The sequence below is a fragment of the Musca autumnalis genome, unplaced genomic scaffold, assembly GCF_047663935.1.
Source record: "Musca autumnalis isolate F117 unplaced genomic scaffold, ASM4766393v1 scaffold_4, whole genome shotgun sequence".
NCBI classification, from domain to species: domain Eukaryota; kingdom Metazoa; phylum Arthropoda; class Insecta; order Diptera; family Muscidae; genus Musca; species Musca autumnalis.
In genome coordinates this window covers 184,197,810-184,222,977 of record NW_027411977.1, presented here as the reverse complement: position 1 = coordinate 184,222,977, position 25,168 = coordinate 184,197,810, and the positions used below count along the sequence as shown (strand labels likewise).

Here is a 25,168-nt window from a genome sequence, read left to right as displayed (position 1 = left end):
ACAATTTTAGCTAATATCCTCAAAATATCGATAATCTGGAGTTACCGGTTATGGGGGCTATACCAAAACATGGATCTTTGTTGAGAGTTTATTGTGGAGATGTTTTGTGACCACTAGGAACCCCAAACGTGAAATTACAAGTACATAGTGTTACCGCCACTGGTGATCAATACACATTACGTCGCCCAGTAATTAAAATATATTTTTGTTTGTTCTTTTTTCATCAATTTTGATAACATGTATCAATTACTGATTATTATCCCTGATCCTTCATTACATTGTATTTCTTTGTACTAAAATATGTAAAGCGAAGTTAAATTTATAGTGCAGAAGGAATCTCTCTTTCTTTTACAATTTTTGGTAGAGCAGTTAACACACTGCAAATAAAATTTAACATTAAGTCAGCATTCGGCACACAACAACAACAATTTGAGCAAACATTGTTGTCAGTGCATGGTGTTTCAATTAGTGAGTGGAGAGAGATGCTCTCTTTGCTTGCTCGCGAGTAAAGATCAAGAAATGTAGTTAAAATCCACAAAATATCGAAAATCGAGAGGTACCGTTATATGGGGGCTATACCAAAAAGTGTTCCGATATAGCCCATCTTCGATCTTGACCTGCCTATGAAAAAAGACCCTCGGGTGCAAAAATATAGCGCTCTAGCTCAATTATTGCGAACGCTAGAGTGATTACAACAGACGGACAGACAGACATGGCTAGATCGTCTTAGAATTTTATCCTGATCAAGAATATATATACTTTTTATGGTCGCAAATGTGTTACAAACAGAAAAACAAACTTAATATACCCTCCATACTATGGTGGAGGTAATAAAAAAGAAACATTTTAGATTCCATCGTGCACACGTTGCTTCATTCATTCATAGCATGAATAGATAACTCCTGCCGGCCTGCCGTCTGTCTGCTGATTCCAATGGTTATTGGTATAAATACACTGATTTTCATGCATTGCAACTTTAATAGTGAATTTGTCCTTGACATTGACATATCGCTCGGGCGCGCAAAATCCATACAGTTATAGCGGTATCCAATACTTGTTCACAACATCTTCTATACGCCTTGAAGATCCGCTGCAAAAAAAAAACGAAAACGCAAAAAAATTTTTACAAATCTAGTTTTGCTCCTGTTGTTGAAATATCACAACAATTACTTGTTGTTGTTGTTCGGATTATTGTTATTCATAATGTCGATTGATGTAAGTTTGTTTGGTGGAAGAGATGTTGTTTTATATAATATGAAAATTAAGACTGGATTATTAATTGGAAAATCATGTTTGTGTGAAATGAAAGCGAAAGTTTTATTACGACAACTTATTTTTTGCTCTCGAAGCATCGTGTGCATCGTGTGCGTGTGTAGGAGCAACTTAAAACGACATGTTCAACGACAATGTGGCTTTCACTTGAAAGTGAAAGTCCTAGTTAGTTAAAATTATTACATCGATTGTGTTCATTATTTTTTAATGAATGTGCAGTGTCAAAGGATATTGACATTTACATGGATTATAATAAACATGCTCGTATGTACATACGTACATACATATGTCTGTGTATATGGGATTCGTAATTAAATATTACGACAATATTTATCGTTAGCAATGTGATGTAATACCTAAGATGATAATGAATACGAAAATCATCTCAGCAAATAATTGTGACTATATGTGTAATTCTTGAATCAGTATTATCCATCAAAGTTGACAATAAAATGTGAATTTAGAAATAATTGAAATATTTCGGTTGGTGTTCCATACAGTAAAGTGGTTTTCCGTATTTTATATGCAAATATGAAATAAATACTTGACTTACTATTTTGAAAAAAAGGTTAAAAACAAGAACTAAAATTTTATTTAATTCATCTTTTTTTTTGTTTATTATTTTAAAGCAAACCAAAGCCATTAATTATACCCTCAGCCTTTAGGCTGGAAAGGGATTATACACTTTGATACGACCAAAAATGCGCCTAATCGAAATAACGGTTTCAGACAATTTGGAGTCGATTTAGCCATGTCCATCCGTCCGTCTTGCTGGCTGGTGCGCACGATAACTCTCGAACGGATCTACCGATTCGAATGAAATTTGGGGATCGTAATATTTTGTCCAAACTTAGTTTTAGTTCGAAGATGGGCTATATCGCTCCTTCAGCTACCTCCAACACAAAATTCGGATAAAGTGAAGTTTAAGAGCTCTTCTCCGATCGTTTTGAAATCTTTTTCCAGTAGGTTTTCCTTGTGGCTCTCTTTACGACGGTCTAATTGTTTTCTTTTCAATTCCATACTTCCTGAGATATTGACCTAAAAGTTCCAAGAAACCCTGAAAGGTTACTAAACATTTTTGGTATATGTCAACGATTTGGTATATACCTATATTACGGTACGTGTTTGGTTTCGTTTTTTTGTCTGTGACTGAGGGTGTATCTCCGTCAGCATAGCTGACTGATACTTTCTTACTTGTTATTGTCCAATTCGGTCCATAATATGACTGCCGTAATAATATGTTCTCCAAACTTAGATCAAGTTGAAAGATCGGTACTACCCCTTGGCTACCTCCGCCACAAAAGTACCAACATTTTCGGTCTATATCGATCCACTCGGGTACCTCCTACACAAAATTTCGGAAAAATGCATTTTAAGCCTTACTCGCAAATCGTTTTGATTTGTTTGCGACAACATGTATCTGCTGCCCTAATTGCAACGGTACAAGTTTTTTCGGGGGCAAGTTCATACTTCACGGGAAAATTGTTCGAAAGCTATAAAAATCCCTACGGCCATCATGTTTAGCGGCTGGTGCGCACGACATCTTTCAAACCGAATACTGCGTGGGTTCAAACTTTACAAATCGTAATGTATCTTCAATAGGGTTATGACTTTTTGAAATTTTTTCTCAAAAATGATTTCCTGTAGCAGGGATGAATGAACTTTTGCCTAATAATCACTACGCTATCGTTTATTCCATTGAAATATAAAAAAAGTTCACGCACAAATCGATTTTAAAAATATAATTTTTTGAAAAAATGTATGAAATGAAAAATTTTTTTTTTCAAAAATTATTTTTTTTTTTTTGCACGAATGAATAAATATAAGCCTATTAATAACTATAATAATGTTTATTTCATTCAACTATTGAAACAGGTCATGCACAAACCACTTTGAAAAAATTTTAATTTTTTTGTTTTTTGTTAAAAAATTATATCTTTAAATAAAAGTGTATACGACAGTTTTACGATTCTCAGAATTGAAGAAAATTAGGGAGAAATAAATGTTATGTCAGTTTAAATATCGCATCTGACTCTAAAGTTTAATTTCAATTGTATATCTGCTTACAGTGACTTCAAAAAATTTTCCATAATTTTGATAAATTCAAATTTTAAAATAATTTTTGCGTGAGGTTTTTTCACCGAATCACCTTATAATTATGATTTTATGTAATCTTATGGCAAAACTCATCACGCTATGATACAGGGATATGAGGTCGTAAAAAAGTCATAACCCTAATCTTCAAATCTTAGATAAAGTTCGAGGATGGTGCTTATCGATCCAGTCCTACCAAATAGTGGGTTATTGCTAGCCTCTGCGCTTCCAAGTTATCGATGTTCGCTCCACTAATCAATCGGAAATGGGGTGCATGACAACTCTCGAAAGGAGGAACTTTGCATGTGGGAATAGTACTTCCAGTCATATATCGGGTTCGAACCTGGACTATATCGGTCTACTCCTTCCTTTTAATAACGCGAGTTTTCTAATTTGATTCGAAGAGAGAACATGCCAAATTATATGTATGTTCAATTTGTTTTCAAAAATATTCAAAACTCACGGTATTTTTAGTTATATGACTTTTTTGAAGGTGACTTCCTTGGAAAAAAAATATTTTTTTTTAATTTTTGATTTGGGGAAGAAAATATTAAACACAAAAATGCATCCGATTTAAACTAAAAATATACATACATACATACATACATACATACATATGTTCCCACAACATCCCTGAAGGGACAAGGGAGACTTCTCTCATATCAATGAGTGCACGCCGATTCATATTGGCTCAATGATATGGGACCTACAGTTTATCGCCGAGTCCGAACGGCGTGTCTCACGACACCACTTGTAGAGAAGTTCTTCATGGCTGAAATACTCAGGAAATGTCGCCATCATTACTGAGGGGGAATTTTGCCACCGTTGTAAATTTGATGTTGATTGGCCTGGGATTCGAACCGCAGACCTTATGAGTGCAAGGCGGACGTGCTAACCATTGCACCACGGTGGCCCCAAAATATATTTTCTTTAAAGATATATTCACCATGTGTTGTAAAAATGTACATAGGTGCCATGGTCAACATTTTTGTTAATTATATCTGTAAAACGTTCTACTTAGGGATCATGAATGTGCGGTTTATCTGGTCCTTTTTAAAAAAAATAGTATTTATAAAGATCTTCTTCCGAATCAATAGTTTTTGGCCGATCAATATTTTAGTTCATTATAACCTTTTTATGGTTGGGTTGGAATGAATAAAATAGGTAAAATAAAACAAGTAAGAAAAGTCTATAGTCGGAAGGAGCCGACCATGAGATACCCTATACCACTATCCCTGGACAATCGCTCTCCACGAATCTTCTTTTCAATGATTGTGAAAATTTATCATCATATCAGAGATGTAATGTATAATACTTATGACCAAAACCAAAAAGTTATCTAGCATGACAAAGACATTTTTGTAGCAGGAAAGGAAAATTTAGTTCACACAAACTAAAATGTAATGAAAACCATTTATGTAGTACTACGAGTACTACTTCCGTTGTTTAACCGCTACGTTATTGCAATTTTTACCAATTTCACACAAAAGTTTTAGTCCATTTAACCCGCTAAGTAGTATCTGATCTTCACGTTGGTTGGTACGCTTCTGCTTCATCATAAACTAAAACTTTGTTTAAAATTTTGCGGGTTATTATTTTGAACCTACAGAGCCGCTACAAAATTGGTTAAAATTTTGTTTTTGGTCCATTTCATTCCCTGAACATTTCACGATCATCAGCAAAAATTTTTCTGGCCCGAACCCAACCTCCTTAAAAAATTCGTTACAATCGGTCCATAATTGCGGCCTTAAGCTTGTTTACAATTTTTAATGGGCGGACACACATCGCTAAATCGCTTTATCTCGTCGAGATATGAATTTTGGCATACCAAATAAGGGGTCTAGGACGAATATTTCGTGGAGAGACAATCAGCCCAATCATGAATGAAAATTCCGTGCGGAATTTCTCTCTTTTCCCTTCTTTGCTATCAAAAACAAAAAATCCGCACGGAAAAAAATTCCGATGGAGAAAAAGTAGGTATCATGAACGCTCTCAAACATGTGTTTTCCTCCAAAAAAATCTCCCTTGCAAAACTGAAGGGAGATTACAAAAAATGTTGGTATTCCCCAAAAATTTTGTACAAAACATGCAAAATAAACAGTTTTGTTGGGTTTTTATACTAAAATCTTCAATTCGCGGTTGTAAATTTATTAAAAAATGAACATATTTCACAAAATAACATTAGTTTGCAAACTCGGTCACTCTCAACTTTTTGTAACGATCAACGAAGGGATGGCAGAATTTTGCATATACAAAACACCGCTTCGCTATTGTTGAAAAACACTAGATAAATGCATATTTTCAATTATTCTTATTTCAACATTCATATTTTTTCATTTTTTGCCACCTTTTTATTAAAAACACTTATTTTTGATACACTCATGATAGTGGCAGTTCCATAGCACAATAAACTGTTTCCTTGGAATTTTCCAATCTTATTTGATGATTTTCATACCAAGTAACATCTTCTGAATATCTTTGATGTGTAAAAGTTTAATTTATTTGATTAAATTTGTTTATTTTGTCTAAAAACTCAAACATTTAACATTTTCTCTTTGTTTTCACAACAATTAGGGCACACAAGGTATGAAAACGACCGTTCAGTGCTGCCATATTCAATGATTATGTTTCCTCAATTATTCATGATAGGAAGAATGTTCTCTCGAGAAAAAACTATTCCGCGAGAACTGCATTCCGCAAGAATATTCATGATTGGGCTGAATATGTAGCATGGGATAAAAATGTGGTTCTCTACACAGAACCCATTATGTATTAGGCAGTAGGCCCGTTATCTAGCAAACACTTTATTGCAATTTACATCAGAAGAAAGGTCAGTAGTTTTTTCCCATATGTAGGCTACTTTGCGAAGTATATATGTCCTCAAGGAATTAAAATTTCGACCAAAAATAAAATTTTTATATTTTTCATACAAAGGTAATGGTCCATTTCACCCGCTAAAGAATATCAGATCATCATTCAAAATCCTTTTCGACCTATAATCTTACCCAGTGCAAAATTTCGTGACTATTGATGTATAATTGCGACTTCTAGCGAGTTTATTATTACACTACAAAAAAATAACGGAATATATTAGGCTGTAACTCTGTTATCTGATCATGCACACCAACATAATTGACATCAATTGAAAGGTCAAGCGTTCCACTTTCAAGTATATCTCACTTGTCCGGAATGTGACTTCCAGGAATTAAGATATAAGCTGTATATTAAAAATTTTCACAATTTTCACAAAAAAGTTTTGGTCCATTTAACCCTCTAAATATTATCCGATCGCCATCTCAAATTGCAAGCTTATTCTTTGTGATATACTCTTACCTTATTTAAAATTACGCGTTGATCGGACTATTATTGAGACCTACAGAGCCGCTAGAAAATTGGATAAATATTATGTTTTTGGTCCATTTCACCCGCTAAATATTTCACGATCATCACCAATAAGAATAGGGATCTATTCTGATCTGAACCCGACCTCCATACAAAATTTCGTGACGATCGGTCCATAATTGCGGCCTGGAGCGTGTTTACAATTTATAATGGACAGACGGACGGACTGACACACATCTCAAAATCGCTTTATCTCGTCGAGATATGAAGATTGGTATACCACATTGGGGGTCTCCGACGGATATTTCGCGGTGTTACATGAATATTCACCAAAACAAACTTATAATACCCTTTTCCACATTGTGGTATAGGGTATAAATAGGGGGGTAGAAACAAAAATTTTTTCGTTATATCCGCCGTTCGTTAAAACCGTTTTCGTTTGTAATATTCTTATTAAAGCTTACTTTCAAACATTGTATATTGTATTATATATTATTGTATATATTTGAAACAGTGCTGAAATTCGTCGCTATCCGCTTGTACTTAAAGAAGGGGCGTGTAAATCCTAGCTCGCGGGGTGAACATTTTTGTTCGCTATAATCGTAGTAATTTTAAGAAGTTGAATGTGTCTACAAATATTAAGAAAACAATCTTTGGGAACACAAAACTTTGTTCGTTATAATCGTAGTTTCTTATAACAGATTTTCGCTATATCCGAATTCTACTGTGTAATTCTTTGTTTTAGCTTACTTTGCATATAAAGCATTAAAAATGTATAAAAAGCCCATAAGTCCACCGCTATTAATTTTTGCCTCAAAAACAGGCCAAATTACTTATAGTGCGACGCCGCATCTTTTTCGGGGGCAGTGTGTACTTGTGTACTTCCTGAGATAATGGAACAAAATTTCAAAAATACTAACAATTACCAAATAAGGCAGTACGTAAGATAACCTATGCCTACACTGACCCCTCTTTCGGGTTCCTCCCACACAAAGTTTTGAAAGAGTGCAGTTTTTAAATGTTTGCCAACATGTTTTTTTATGCACACATAGTTGTAGGATCAATCGCATTCTAAGAACAAAATACTATATTTTAAAAGTCTTAAAATATATATTGTTGTTTCAACCATGTATATTATGTCAGCCACCATAATGGCACACAATATATTGTTGAGTCAACAATACAAACAGTAGGAAGGCTCCTCAGAAACATCGTCGGCTTTACTTTTTCAAAAATCATCTTGGTCAGTAAGCTCGTCTCTAACGAGAAATTAATTACAAATTAATAAAAAGTGAATAGGCAAAATTTTCAAATAAAAATCAGCTTGAGCCAGACTGGGGTTCGAACCCATGTCCTTGAAAAACACATGGAAAAAAGTGTTGTCACGGCGTGTAAGTGTTCAGAACCAAACTCATAACTTTCAAAGGCTACGCTAAGCGTTTGTCATGAAAGCCATACAAAGATTTGAACAAAAAATTCAACTTTGTAAAAAACAAATTGCATTTGAATGAAGAAAAAAGTTAGATGATAGCGAAGCCGCCCCACAATCGATGTGTCTGAAAAGCCTTCCTAAACCAAAGGCGAAACATGCATGTCACACAGTGGTGATTGTGTGGGTTCGTATCGTCGGCTTTCCTTTTTCAAAAAGCATCTTGGTCAGTAAGCTCGTCTCTAAAGAGAAATTAATTAAAAATTAATAATTTCATTTCCTCTATGCCTGCAAGGTCTGCGTGTGACATCCAGAATAAAGGATACGCCAGGAAATATTGATTTCATTACTTTTTTTGTTCCTTAAATTGAGGGGTGCCTTAGTTTTGTCCACCTATATTTGCGACCTAATATGGTTTTTTGAATTTTAACTTTTGTTTATAAAATTCTTTATTCATTATGTTTGTATTTTCCAATAATAAAGATATAAATAAAATTATAACAAGTAAGAAAAGCGTTAAGTTCGGTCGGGCCGAACTTTTTATACCCTCCACCACAAATTTCAGCCATTTCGGTGGATTAATGTGGCCACTACCTTCAAAATACCGAAATTCGGAAGGTACCGTTCTATGGGGGCTATATGATGGCGTGGACCTATACCTACAAATTTCTGGGGGAAAGTTTTATACGCCTAAAGAAGACTAAATACCAAATTTCAGCCATATCGGTGTGATAATGAGGCTAAAACGTTCAAAATATCGAAAATCGGGAGATATTGTATTATGGGGGCTATATCAACACGTGGACCTATATAAACATTTTATGGTAGAGATGTTTCTTAGCCTCTGGAAACACAAAATACAAAGTTACAACCGATTCTTTGGTCAAATGGGTCTAATACATTCAAAATATATTAAAATGACGCGTACTTTATAAGGGGTCTTATGTGGGGACTATACCAAAACGTGGACCTATATAACCCAACTTTGGTAGGAATGTTTTCTGGCCTCTGAAGACACAAAATACCAAATTACAACCAATTCTGTGGTCAAATGGGTCTAATACATTCAAAATATATTAAAATGACGCGTACTTTATATGGGGCCTTATATGGCGGCTATACCAAAACGTGGACCTATATAACCCAACTTTGGTAGGAATATTTTTTGGCCTCTGGAGATACAAAGTACCAAATTACAACCAATTCGGTGGTAAAATGGGCCAAATATCTTAAAAATTCCTTAAAACGACGACGCGTCACGCGTCATTTTGTATGGGGGCTGTACGAAAGCGTGGACCTACATAGCCCGCTTTCAATACCAAAAGTCCTACGTAAATATAACATATTTTCCCAAAATTTCATCAACCTACGTCAATCCGTTCGGACGCTAGAGTGATTTCCACAGACGGACAGACAGACAGACGGACAGACGGACGGACATGGCTATATCGATGTAGAATTGCACGCTGATCAAGAATATATATACTTTGTGGGGTCTACATTGATTATTTCGAGTAGTTACAAACGTAGTGACAAACTTAATATACCCCCATCCTATGGTGGAGGGTATAAAAAATATCATTTATAACAAGTAAGAACGGCGTAAAGTTCGGCCAGGCCGAACTTGTTATACGATTCACCTCCTCCACTTATATTGAAGTAAAGTGGAACAATTTCATTTCATTTTTATTTATTCAAAAATAAAGAAGCCTAGGTGGCCAATAATATATTACAAAGGTAAACATACGCCTGATACTTATATAATAATAAATTCATATTAATTAAATACAGAATAAAAATTATATCAAAATACATGTTGGCATGTGGATATTATTCTACTATGGGTACCACTCGGACTTTTTTCCAGATTTTAGGGAAAGTAGATGACGTTAAAATAGAATTCACCAAATCTAGTACAAATACGCAATGAAGAGAAAAATTTGCTTAATGAAGTGAATAGGGATTCCATCAATACCGATGGATCTGGATTTGAACTTTAAAAGAGCCTCTAATAAATCTTGTTCACCAATGCACCTAAAAGGTCGAGAATGGTCAGAATCAGAAATTTTATCAAAATCAAAAAATTCATCATTTTGTGTCGACATGGCAAAAGATTCATTGATAGCATTCACATCCTCATCAAAACAAACATCGTCAAAATTCATACAACAAGAAGCATTAAGGACCTTCCACAAACCCGTAGAATTTAATCTTTAATCTTAGTGAAATGTATTCTTCTCTCTTTACATACGTACTTTTTGCTTTGTTACGAACTATATGATAAAAAAAATATTTTTCTATTTTTAGAACAGTTTACGAGGGCGGTTCGGTTAGTTAGTTTTTCAAAAATATTTTTATTTTTCAATATAATCCCCTGAATCTTCAGTACACTTAGTCCAACGCTTTTCTATCCCTTGATTAAAATAATTTTCCTCAAGGTCTTCAAAATAGTGGTTTACAACTGTAATTGCATCTTCATTTGAGGTAAAACGCCTCCCAGCAAGGATTTTTGTAGATTTGGGAACAAGTAAAAGTCACTGGGAGCTAAATCAGGAGAATAAGGTGGGTGGTCAAGCAACTCGTACTTTAATTCGTTGGTTTTAGCCATTGTTAAAACACTCTTGTGCGCTGGTGCGTTGTCTTGATGAAAAATTATTTTTTTGTGTTGTAAGCCAGGAGGTTTTCCTCGAATTTGTACATTTAATTGATCCAAAAGGTTGCAATAGTACTCTGAATTTATTGTTTTACCCTTTTGCAGATAGTCAATCAATAAAAGACCTTTGAAGTCCCAAAAAACCGTTGCCATAACCTTACCAGCCGATTGAATTGTTTTTGCCTTCTTTGGGGCACTTCCTCCAGCTTCAGTCCATTGTTTGGATTGCTCTTTTGTCTCTGGAGTATAGTGGTGGATCCATGTCTCATCAACAGTTCTGAAACGACGCTTAAAATCCATTTTATTTCGCTTAAAACGATCCAAACAAGCTTGAGAAATGTTCATTCTTATGCGTTTTTGATATGTACGCACGTACCTGATTTTACATATTTTCAGTTTGTGTACCCATCGTCCAAATGGAATGACTGAAATATGGAATTTCGGATTCTGAGTGGCTATAAAACATCGATGTCTCATTGGTATTAAACCTTGTTTAAAGGAAGTGATATACTCCAGTTAGCATATTTTTCTTTCAGGAATAGCCTTGCCGTGGCGCAGAATTTAGTACTTTCATAAACGAAAGGAAACTAACACTGTGCGACACGAAAATTATTAACCATATTCTGGCACAGCAGTGGGATAGAAGACCAAAAATAAGAAGATACGTGTCCCGGCATTCCCCATCACTTCAACTTTCGCGGTTATGGGCCCCCAGAGACCTGAGGCCATGATATCAAAAGGTATCATTTTGTCAGGTACATATCCTTTAAACCGCTTAGGATTTGGGATTACTCGTGGAGGCAAGGTTGTAGCTCTCGTCTTAAAGGATAATAATTGTGAACACATAAAATCCATTCAACCTCACCTTCAAGGTCAAAATCGTCAGTGTCAAATTTCCCTTTTAATTTTTTCTCGGATTTTAGTCTACAGATATCAAACCGATCAAAATTTAAGCAAACAATCAACTAGAAAAATGTACCTTAGATCTTAGTTAACAACTTTCTAGAACATACAAACTCTGTAGAAACGGTTCTTAATGGTGAAATATCAAGTCAAATTGCATTTGTATCCTCTTTTATCGGTTCCTGCTCCATAGATACTAAACCGTTCAGAATTCGAGAAAACAATGGACCACAATAATGTAGCAAAGATATCAGCAAACAACTTTCTGGAACATACGAAATGTCTATGACCGGTTCTTTAGTGTGAAAATACCAAAATCTTTTGAAAATATTCGATTTTTATACATTTTTCTCCGATTCCGGTCCACAGATACCGAACCGCCCTAAAATTAAGGACACAGTCAACTACAAAAATGTACCTAAGATTTCAATAAACAACTTTCTAGAATATAACAAGTAAAAAGTCGATAAGTTCGGCCGGGCCGAACTTTTTATACCCTCCACCATAAAATAGTCTTAATTAAAATGGAATAATTAGGGTCCTTTCACAATTTTAGGTGGAACAACTTTTCGACAATGGATAGAAGCCTACTGCCTCCCACTATTGCTTAAATTACACTGTGAACACAAATGTTGGGGCAGAGATAATTCCTTTTGGAGATGAAAGCCATTGGTGTGTGTATATTAAAAACCCGAGGGACAGATGCGCCGTGAGTCGAACTTCCGTGTTATGGCGTGATGAAGTTTTTGCAAGAGACCCTGTAAGCCATCATGAATTAGCATTATATCTTCGTTTGTTATTTTTGTAGAGCACTTAAGCAACAGTGAACAAAGATATAACGATAATTCCTGATTGCCCACAGGGTCTCTAACAAAAATTTTATCACGCCATAACGCGGAAGTTCGACTCACGACGGATCAGTCCTTCGGGTTTCATAATATACTCACCAAGGCCTTTCTTCCCCAAGAGCAATTTTCCGTGCCCCAGATTTTCACCTCCATTTTGTTGCACAGTGTTATCTAATCTAATCTAAAAAATGTGTTCAGCTAGGTGAAAGGTACCACCTACGGGACTATATCAAAAAGTCAACCTATCTTTAAATTTTTTGGCGGAAAAGTTTTATAGCTGCAGGGAACTTCAAAAGTCAAATTGAAGTCATCAAAACAATGTAGACCCTCAAAAATGGACCCATGATGACGAATTTTAGTGAAGAAAGTTCGTGACCACTGAAAATTCCCGAAAATCGGGAGGTACAGTTATATGGGGTGATATACCAAAACATGGACCTATATTGACGATTTTTTTTAATAGACAAAATTGTAGCTAAAATTTTCAAAATACTGATCATTACAGCTAGTACGGTTAAAAATTGCAGCTAAAATTCTCAAAATACCGAAAATCGGGAGATACCGTTATATGGGGGCTATACCAAAACATGGACCTATGTTAACGATGTTTCGTTGGACATTCGTTTTATGACCAGTGAGAACTTCAAATGTCAAATTACAGCTATTTCGGTTAAAAACTGTAGGTAAAATTCTCAAAATATCGAAAATCGGGAGGTACCGTTATATGGGGGCTTTACCAAAACATGGACATATGTTGACGATGTTTGGTGGAGATGTTTCATGACCATTGAGAACCTCAAATGGCAAATTACAGCTAGTTCGGTTAAAAATTGTAGCTAAAATTCTCAAAATACCGAAAATCGGGAGGTACGGTTATAAGGGGGCCATACCAAAACATGGACCTATGTTGACGATGTTTGGTGGAGATGTTTAATGACCACTGAGAACTTCAAATATCAAATTGCAGATAGTTCGGTTACAAATTGTGGCTAAAATTCTCAAAATACCGAAAATCGGGAAGTACCGATATATGGGGGCTATACCAAAACATGGACCTATGTTGACAATGTTTGGTGGAGATATTTCATGACCACTGAGAACCTCAAATGGCAAATTACAGGTAGTTCGGTTAAAAATTTTAACTAACATTCTCAAAATACCGAAAATCGGGAGGTACCGATATATGGGGGCTATACCGAAACATGGACCTACGATGACCATGTTTGGTGGAGATATTTCATGACCACTGAGAACCTCAAATGGCAAATTACAGCTAGTTCGGTTAAAAATTGTCGCTAAAATTCTCAAAATACCGTAAATCGGGAGGTACCGTTATATGAGGACTATATCAAAACATAGACCTATGCCCATATCCTTTGGGATATAAGTTTGTTGATCACTAGGAACCCTAAGTGCCAAATTATAACTAATTCGGTCTGCAAATGTGGCGAAGAACGTCAAAATACCTCAAATCCGGAGGTACCGTTATATGGGGGCTATACCAAAGAGTGGACCGATATAGCCCATCTTCGAACTTGACCTGCCTATGGAAAAAAGACCCTCGCATGCAAAATTTCAGCACTCTATCTCAATTATTGCGGACGCTAGAGTGATTACAACAGACGGACAGAGGGACAGACAGACGCACAGACGGACAGACGGACAGACGGACATGGCTAGATAGTCTTAGAATTTTATCCTGATCAAGAATATATATACTTTATAGGGTCGCAAATGATTAGTTCGATGTGTTACAAACGGAATGACAAACTTAATATACCCTCCATACTATGGTGGAGGGTATAAAAAGATTCTAGGAACGGTAGGTGAAGTTGGCTGGATTTGATGTGTTCACAATTATTATTCTTTAAGACGTGAGCTACAACTTTTCTTCTACGAGTGAACCCAAATTCCTAGCGGTTTAGAAGATATGTGCCTGACAAAATGATACCTTTTGACATCAAGGCCTCAGGTCTCCGCGAAAGTTGAAGTGATAGGGAAAAACGCCGGGACACGTATCTTCCTATTTTTGGTCTTCTATCACACTGCGGTATCAGAATATGGTTAATAAACCATAACGCAAAAAATTACACACAGTGTAATTGTTCCATTTTACTTCAATACAACCTATGGTGGAGGGTATAAAAAGTTCGACCGGCTGAACTTAAAGCCGTTCTTCCTTGATTTTCATACCCTCAGCATTTATGCTAACGAGGGTATATACATTTTCATGTGGGCAAAATGTGCCTCATCGAAACAATGGTTTTAGACCCCAAGTATGTTTCGACGAAATCCGTTTCAGACAATTCGGAGTTGATTCAGCCATGTCCGTCTGTCGGACTGGCTGGAGCGCACGATAACTCTCGAATGGATCAGCCGAATCGCTCCAAAAATTGGCTTTCGTAATATTTTGTCCAAACTTAGTTTAAGTTCGAAGATGGGTTATATCGTTTCACTCCTTCCAGTGCCTCCCCCACAAAAGTTCGAATATGTTTGGAAAAGTTGTGCGCACGATAACTTTTGAAGTAACCGATTTGGTCCATACTTTGCACATCGTGAAATTTCTACTAGACTTAGATGAGGTTCGAATACCTCCCAGACAAAATTTCGGATAAGTTCACTTAAAGACCTGCTCTCGAATCACTTTGATTTCTGTTGAAGCAACTTGCATTCGCTGCCTCAATTACGACGCTAAAAAAAGTTCAAGAAGCGCCAAAGACTATCACCGACAACCCAGGGATCATATGCATCCTGAGATTTACTCCGGGAAACTCACCCCAAATATGGTGAATTGACCGCGGCTGTTTATTCAGTTCGCCGCTACCTAATTTATCTAGTGGGAGTCAAACTATTATCAATCTGTGGACTTGTTCGCACTAATCGGAGAAAGCCTCATTAGACCTCTGCACAAGCCACTTTTCTCACATCGTGTACATGAAGTCATACCCATACATCAATGAATATCATATAAAAAGATCAGGAAAAACATTTAAAATTTTGTGTTTCTTCGTGCTGAAGGTCGTGGGTTCGATTCCCCGGCCAGGCAACATCAAACATTTTTCAACGGTGGCAAAATACCTCTCAATAGTTTTGGCGAAATTCTGAGTATTTCAGTCATGTAAAACTTCTCTGCAAGTGGTGTCTTAGGACATGACGTTCGGACTCGGCGATAAACTGTAGGTCCCATATCATTGAGCTAATATGAATCGCTGTACACTAGGGTTATGACTTTTTGATATTTTTTCTCAAAAATGATTTCCTGTAGCAGGGATGAATGAAATTTTGCCTAATAATCCCTACGCTATCGTTTATTCCATTGAAATATAAAAAAGTTCATGCACAAATCGATTTTAAAAATATAATTTTTTGAAAAAATGTATGAAATGGAAAAAATTTTTTTTCAAAAATTATTTTTTGTTGCACACGTGAATAAATATAAGTCTACTAATAACTATAATAATGTTTATTTCATTCAAATATCGAAAAAGGTCATGCACAAACCACTTTGAAAAAATTTAACTTTTTTGTTAAAAAATTATATCTTTAAATAAAAGCGTTTACGACATTTTTACGATTCTCAGAATTGAAGAAAATTAGTGAGAAATAAATGTTATGTCAGTTTAATTATCTCACGTGACTCTAAAGTTTAATTTCAATTGTATATCTGCTTACAGTGACTTCAAAAAATTGTCCATAATTTTGATAAATTCAAATTTTAAAATCATTTTGTGCGTGAGGTTTTTTCACCGAATCACCTTATAATTATGATTTTATGTAATCTTATGGCAAAACTCATCACGCTATGATACAGGGATATGAGGTTGTAAAAAAGTCATAACCCTACTGTACACTCATTGATATGAGAGAAGTCTCCCTTATCCGTTCCTGGATGTTTGTGAAACAATTATTATAAACTTCCATCTCGAGTAGGGTAAGCAATTGGCGTCACTGAATATGAATACACACCTAACACCTCTTTTAAACTAAGTTATACCTCGAAATACATAAAAAACAAAACTTCAATTAACTACGAATGAACAAAAAACTTCTCAACGACAATAAAAAAAAAACATGTTAACTCTAAAATAATCAAATACAGTCATTAAACAACAATTTTCAGATTTGATTGATTTCTGAACATAACCCACATCGTTGTGAACAGAACGTCGTTACCATTACTCAGTCAGTCGGCTCTGAGATATCATTGGAAAAATCCAAATCATAAAAAAATCGACGATTAATATCGTAAACTTGTATTTATTCGTATGTTCGGAGCTACTGGATTTAATTGACACAAATGTTGGCAAGAAAGAAAGCCAAGCGGCCAATTGTGGCAATACCAGCTTAGAGTAATGATCACAGCCAGCTAGATAAACATCAATTGACCACTTTTTTTGTATTTTTCGTTTTTATTTTAATGTCACTTTGCCAGTTTCAAATGAAAAGGAAAGAATAACGACAAAATATTTTCCTTTAAAGTTATAGACTAAACCACCAAACTCTAAACCGAAATCATGACAACCAGTTTAGAAGTATTTTAAAAAGTTGCTCGATTTTTTCAAAATTATTATGGGGCACTTTTTTGTGAAGTGATCCCAACAAAAATTAAACCAAAAATTGGGTTTTAGGTAGAGCCTTATTTTCTTAGCAAATTTCATGAATTTCAAAACTAGTTCTGTTATCCAGCAAAACATCTCGAAACAAATTAATTGCGTTACAACTTTACAACATTAAAAACGTTTGGAGTTGACTCTTGTTGTGTGGTCACAAATTAACGAACTTTTTTGTGTTTGTGGAGGGAGATACAGTAGGTCGAAATAGTAACTTGGAGTGTAGTGAAATCTAAATCTGCATGAGCTCGCTCTAATATAGAATATTTCTTCGTTCTCGTCGTTTTCATACACATCAGAATATGTAAGACCACCGCATATCCTGTGAAATCTATTCCCACATCGATTTTGTGACTTATTAGTTCCGCTTCTTAATCTGAACAATATATTGTTCAGTACACTTAAGTTGTCAAATGATCAAGGAGGCTGCTTTCACAAAAAAATTTGTATATGAAACGATGGGCCATCGAGTCATTATGACCAAAGCTTCGAAAAATCGAGACATTCACTAATGTCACTCCACATACTAAAATCTCAATGAACACTATCTCATCCCACTGTACTCACAAACAAATTTTTAGTATAGAAGTTATATCTGTGAATATATGTATGTACGTATGTATCTCTGTTCATTACCTGGTATTTCTACATCGGCAATTTGTTCATAGAGTTGCGTTACATTACGCATATTTAGTATATTTACGAATTGTGGGCAATCCATATTAATTTATTGGCTTATTTTTAACCAGGCAACGAAACAACAACAAACGCTTGACAACTGCCAAAAAATTTGAAATCAACCGAAAACTACAAGCATCATTTTTAGGATTTGGTTAGCAGCAGCTGTGTTCACAAAAACAAAATCATATTTTATTTCAACTGCTTTCCGTAAAATGTGAGAAATAGTTAACAGTAAATATTTTAAAAATCAATTAGAATGGAAAATTTGTTTGAAATTGAACTGCTCTGTTCGTTTATTTGCATATAGTGTCGATCTTTACGACATTTTTTAAATATTCGGACATACAATGGCGAACAGTATTTCAACGATACACTCCAAATACTAGAATAAAACACCTAAATTTTTGTTAATGTTAGCTTATTTATGGGAAGTTTTATACCCCCAACGAAGACTAAATACCAAATTTCAGCCATCTCGGTGTGGTAATGAGGCCAAAACCTTCAAAATACCGAAAATCGGGAGATATCGTCCTATGGGGACTATATCAAAACGTGGACTTATATAAACATTTTATGGTAGAAATGTTTCTTAGCCTCTGGAAACACAAAATACAAAGTTGCAACCGATTCTGTTGTGAAATGGGACTAATACATTCAAAATATATTAAAATGACGCATACTTTATATGGGGCGTTATATGGGGGCTATACCAAAACGTGGACCTATATAAACCAACTTTAGTAGGAATGTTTTTTGGCCTCTGGAGACACAAAATACCAAATTACAACCAATTCGGTGGTAAAATGGGACAAATATCTTAAAAATTCCTTGAAACGACGACGCGTCTCGTGTCATTTTGTATGGGGGCTATACGAAAGCGTGGACCTAAATAGCCCGCTTTCAATACCAAAAGTCCTACGTACAAATAATAGATTTTCCCAAAATTTCATCCACCTACGTCAATCCGCTCGAACGCTAGAGTGATTTCCACAGACGGACAGACGGACGGACATGGCTATATCGATGTAGAATTGCACGCTGATCAAGAATGATTATTTCGAGTAGTTACAAACGTAGTGACAAACTTAATATAACCCCATCCTATGGTGGAGGGTATAAAAACGGAATAAGTAAAACAAATGTCCTTAAACGAGGCTCGAAAATCAAAATAAAGTAATCTACATATTTATATGAAAAAATTGGTCGCAATGTGCAAATACTGATTACCGTGGCGTGTCCCCAGTCGTTTTGCAATCAAAAAACACAGATATTCATTAATATTTTAAAATATATTATATAAATGAAGTACGCCGAGTTATTCTAGAGGAATGAACAAAGTAAAGTCTATTTTAATTTCATAAATATAATTTTATTTTTTTTAAATTATGATTTTGAGACACTTTAGCCGTGTCCCTATTTTTTGTCATTCCCGTGGGACAATGTGTTTATTAAAAAAAAAATGCTTTAAAAAGGTTTTTTGTTTATATGTAATCTGTCAATGTAATGACAATTCCCTTTAGTTTCAAAGATAACCGATAGACGTGAAAAATGTAGTCAGTTCTTTGAGAACTGTTGCAGTTTTTAACGTTTTTTATGCATGTTCCTGACATTTTTACATTCCCGTGGTGAGTATTTATACCCTACACCACTATGTGGTAAGGGGTATTATGTGTTAGTGCATTTGTATGTAACATACAAAAGGAAGCGAGATAGACCCATAGTTCCTTCTAGGGATATACATAGAATCACTTTCTGAGTCGATTTATGCATGTCCGTCCGTCCGTCCGTCCGTTCGCAACATACAGGTCGCATTTGTTGACCGATTTCGCTGAAAATTGGGGAATACCATTTTTTTAGCCGTCGGAAGATCAAGTTCGAAGATGGGCTATATCGGTCCAAGTTTTGGTATAGCCCCCATATATATTTTCGGCCGATTTCACGTATTTTCTGTAACACACACGCTATATATGTCCGATTTCGATGAAATTTGGAATGTGTGACTGAATTTGGTCTAAAAATAAATGTGCCAAATTATATCGAAATCGGTTCAGATTTGGATATAGCTCCCATATATATGTTCGCCCGATTTCACGTATGCGATGTACCAATCACGCTATATACGTCCGATTTCGATGAAATTTGGAATGTGTGACTGAATTCAGTCTAGAAATAAATGTGCCAAATTATATCGAAATCGGTTCAGATTTGGATATAGCACCCATATATAATTTCGGCCGATTTCGAGTATTTGCTGCTCCAAACACGCTATATAAGTCGGATTTCAATGATATTTGGAATGTGTGACTGAATTCGGTCTGGAAATAAATGTGCCAAATTATATCAAAATCGGTTTAGATCTGGATATAGCTCTGATTTATATTTTACATATTCACAGTGGTGTAGGGTATCATATAGTCGGCCCCGCCCGACTTTGATCCTTTCCTTACTGGTTTTTCCGTTATTTTTATTATTTTTATTATAATGTTAGTTTTTTTTAGTCTGTATTAAATTATTTTATATATTATAAAATAAATTTAAGATTTGGACATTTAAATCCAAGAACAGTCACGTTTACATTTTATTAGCAGTTGTTAGAGATCCCTACATGTACATAAATCAGTTTGTACATCTCTACAGGCAGCGGAATACATTTCCAAAAAGAGATAATCGTATTAACATTTCCAAACATTTGTTAATACAAACTAAATAATATTTAATTTGTGAAAATTTTTACGGTAACTCACGAGAAGAAAATTTCCCAATGGAGTGCCGTTGGAGTACATGTCGAAATCTTAACTGATGATGGGAAGACAATATCAAACCCATTTAGCAGATGAAGCAAAAGCACTTAAGCTTGGATTAAATGAAGAGCGGAGGAAACACACATGTTTGCGATTGAATTCAATAGAGAATTTTCATAATTTGTGTTAATTTAATAAAGTTATTAATATTTTTGTTTTACACAAATAATAAATGCATTTTATTTTGTTATTCAAAACACGTGCTCTGGACTGCCTCCTATTCTACTCCAAAGGGTCAGTTAAAATGCAATGCCAAAGGATCAGTTAAAATGCAGTGCCAAAGGTTCAGTTAAAATGCAATGCCAAAGGGTCAGTTAAAATGCGGTGCAATGGAGTGCCTCTTTCCGGCATAATGCATAATTTGATGCACTTCCAAATCACTTGTACATATCATTTAACTGTCTCTTTGGAGGCAAACTTTTCGCTGGGTCGATACGTTTAACTATATTGATGTCGTTGTATAGCAGATACAGCTAGTGGTTCATACGACGTCGATATTCACCGTCAACGCAGATTGGTCCGTAGATCTTTCGAAGAATTTTTTTTCTCAAACACGCCAAGCACTGCCTTATCAGCTTGCGCAAGTACCCAGGCTTCGGAACCATACATCAGCACGGGTATTGTCAGTGTTTTGTAAAGCGTTATTTTTGTTTGACGAGTTGTGGCTTTGTTTTTGAAGTGCTTACTTAAGCCAAAGTAGCATCTGTTGGCCAATACAATTCTTCTTTTTATTTCACAACTGATGTCGTTTGTTGTGTTTACGGCGGTGCCGAGGTATACTAAGTCTGTTACTACCTCAAAATTATAGGAACCAACTTTAACAGTTGGTCCGATCTCAATGGAAGCATTGCGCGTCGACACCATCAACTTGGTATTCTCGCCGTTTACCGCCAGACCCACTTTAGCAGATTCTCCTTTGACCTTCATAAAGGTATCGGTTACTTGTTTTACTGATCGTCCCATGATGTCTATATCATCAGCATAAGCAAGTAACATGGGGCTATTGGTGTAGATTGTGCCACTTCTTTTGACGTTTTCTAGCAGGATGTTGAAAAGATCACACGAAAGGCTGTCTCCTTGCCTGAAACCTTTTTGGTACAAAACTCTTCGGCTTGGAATACCTTTGAACGTAGCGGGCTGTCGAAGGCTGCTTTATAATCGACAAAAAGGTGGTAGGTGTCGATCTGCATCTCTTGGGTCTTCTCCAGGATTTACCGCAGGGTAAATATCTGGTCAATAGTGGACTTGCCAGGTCTAAAGCCGCATTGGTATGGTCCAATTATTTCGTTGACCATGGGCTTTAGTCGTTCACACAATATCTCTGACACTATCTTGTAGCCGATAGGGAGAAGACTTATGCCCCTATAGTTGGAACATAAAGTCTTATCTCCTTTCTTATGGGCGGGACACAGGATGCTCAGGTTCCAATCGTCGGCTACGCATTCTTCTGCCAGATGGAGCTAACTAGCTGATGCATACACCTTATCAGCGTGTCGCCTCCTGTTTTAATCAGCTCCTGCTGCCTTATTATTCTTCAGCCGGTTTATTGCTGTCTTAACCTCATCTTGATCGGGTGGTATACATTCAGTACCATCTTCTGGGATTGGATCTGTGGTATCTTCGTCGACTTCGCTACTATTGGATACCAACAGTTTGGAAAAATGTTCCTTCCATATCCTGAGCACGCTATCTGTATCTGTTACCAGATTACCTTGCTGGTCTCTACAGGAGGATGTGCCTGTACCAAAGCCAACTGTTTGATGTTTCACTTTTTGGTAGAATTTTCGGACTTATTTCTGGCTCCTGTGCAACTCTTGATTTTTTCACACTCCCGCTTTCCCAGTTCTCTCTTTTTCTTGCGGAAAAGTCGTTTCTCTTCTCTCCTTTTCTCTCGATATCTCTCTCGTGAGCTACGCGTTGCTACTGACTGTAAAGTAGGCCTATATGCCGCATTTTTCTCTTCGGTAGCAGAACGACACTCCCCGTCATACCATGGATTCTTTGATGGAGGTCTCTGGTATCCAAGTACTGATTTTGCGGCTGTTTGCATGGAGTGGGCAATGTTTTGCCATTGTCCTGATATGTTATCGGGACGAGGAGTACTTTGATTAAGCAGTTGGGCCAGTTGAGTGGAATATGCTGTGGCTATCTGTTGTGATTGCAGCTTACCGATGTCCAACTTCCGTGTTGTGTCTGTTCGCACTTTGTTTGCTACGTTTAACCGGGTGCGTACGGGTGCGTACCTTTGCTGCAACAAGGTCCGAGTGTATGTTTGCTGCTGGGAACGAACGCACATCCAACACTCTCGATGAATGTCTTCCATCTATCACAACGTGATCAATTTGATTTCCTGTTTTCTGATCTGGAGACAGCCAGGTGCCCTTATGAATGTCGAGATGTTAAAATCTGCTGCTGCCAACTAGCATGTTTTTGCCGCTGCGAAGTCTATCAGCCTCATACCATTGTCAGATGTTTCACTGTGGAGACTGTTGGGCCAAAGATATTTTCCTTTCCAATTTTGGCATTAAAATTGCCTAGAATAATTTTAATGTCATGGGCAGGACAACGGTCATATGTTTCTTCTAAGCGCTCATAAAATATATCTTTGGTCAGTTCGTCCTTGTCTTCAGTGGGAGCATGAGCGCAAATAAAGCTCAGCAAGTCTTTCATTCATTGGTGTGAAGCTGGAGGCCAGGTGTTTTAACCTCCGACCAAATCCGCAACCAAACTGTGCGTCACCTTTAGGTGTTGTTGTGACGCCTTTCCCATTCCATCGTATTTCCTGTATGGCAGTAATGTCGGCCTTGTACTTTTCAAGTACACCTGCCAATGCGTAAACTGCACCTTCTCCATAAAGAGTGCGAACATTCCAGGTGCAGATTCGCAGATCATGATCCTTAAAACGTTTGCGGGGGTCGTCAACTTTGAGGGATTTGTTTTCTTTTCTTTTGTTTTTTCATAGTAGCTGCTTTTTCTAGGGGAGGGTTACTAACCCTGCGCCCAAACCCAATCTCTTAACGTTCTTATGAGTGAACGCGCGGCACATTTTAGCTCACTACCTTTAACGGGTGTTTAACGCAGCTACCCCAGGTGACACCACGGGGAGGTCAGTGTCCACTTGAGATGAAAGAGGGCTTTGCCGGTCAGGACCGTTCCTTGGTATCTTCCATCCCCTAGACACTGTGGATAAATCTTCAAAATACCCGTACCGTTCTGATAAAACATGGACTGAAATTTAAAATGTGGGTTGCTGTTGATGTGTAGGGGTGCGATAAGGTATTTTTTTGGAAATTAGAACTAAAGGTATTAGAACTGTATTTAAATGAAATTTAATATTAATTCAAATAGGTATAAGTACATCAAAATAAAAATATTGTTTATATGTATATTATTAATGTGTATATTATCCCCTTTCCGCATACGAAGTAACGGGCATTTTACTAGCAAGTGCATACTTTTGTAGATTTTTTGTTTCAATTGTTATTGTTTAATCAGGGGAATCGTTTTTGAGGATACTGAAGTGCAAAAATGAACGTCGAATGAAACTTCGAAAAATATTTTTTTTTAATTTCTCTTAAGTGTGTTTTTTTCACTTTCGTGTGTCAAAACGCCGTTTTGAGCAGCCATGCTCTAGTCACATTTTGATTAAATTTCGAGAAAAAATCCGAAAACCTAAAAAACTCTTAAAATTTAACTTTTGACCCCGAATAACTTTTTTTGCACACATGGGATCGATGGGGACTTTTAGGAGATTGTTTCTAATGAAAAACCTTAGCTCTCCACCAAAATTCAGTTTTGTGGGAATTTTTGCTATTTCAATTTTGACTGGGCTACATAGCTCATATTTTTGAAGAAGCACGTACAGTGTCATATCAAAAGCGATGGAAATTTGAAACGCATAGCACGTCTGTCCTTTTATTGAACGGATCATTATAATATTCCTATCGTCGGGTATGCATTCCTCTAGTCATAGAGTGCTTATCAAATTAGTCTTATTAGTAAGCCTTCGATACTGTTGATCCCATAAAATACCCACTTTCTGCCTTTTTAGTTTACCACTGAAGTGTCTACGAACGCACTTAATTAAACACCAAACAAACTTGGACATATTTTTCACAAATTGTCTTTTACCAAAAATAATGCCTTTGGTGTTAATTTGATTTCAAAAAATATGTTGTAGTCGTATTTCGTTTTGGGAGCCATTCGTGATTATGTTGTTCGTAGTGAATATTTTACAAATTGTCTTTAATTTAATTTTTGCTTTTTTATTGTCCACATTTGCAGATACCACGTAAGTGGTTCAATTACCTGCTGTTAATCGCTGTGATTGTTGCAAGCCAAGCAAAAACGGTGCAATTACAACCGATACATGTGCCCGACGAAGATGATGGTGGTGAAATCGAGAAAGAAATGATGGAATATGCGCCACAATTTGTAAGTAAATTTGATACTAAAACCACTTTTACATCAAAAATATTTCAAAAAAATATTTCACGCTCCTTTAATTTCATTTACCCCAAAACCTAACCTTATGC

At 36.1% G+C, this 25,168-nt stretch overlaps 1 protein-coding gene across 1 annotated transcript in view; it reads left to right on the top strand.

Annotated features, from left to right (window-relative positions):
- The first annotated feature begins 1,203 nt into the window (after nt 1-1,203).
- The window catches only part of Cpr76Bc (Cuticular protein 76Bc), an 84,215-nt gene continuing 60,250 nt past the window's right edge, over nt 1,204-25,168 (top strand). Inside the window, exons 1-2 of the mRNA XM_073985353.1 lie at nt 1,204-1,215; nt 24,918-25,067. Of these exons, the coding sequence (XP_073841454.1) occupies nt 1,204-1,215; nt 24,918-25,067 (162 nt within the window). The remainder of the gene's footprint in view (nt 1,216-24,917; nt 25,068-25,168) is intronic.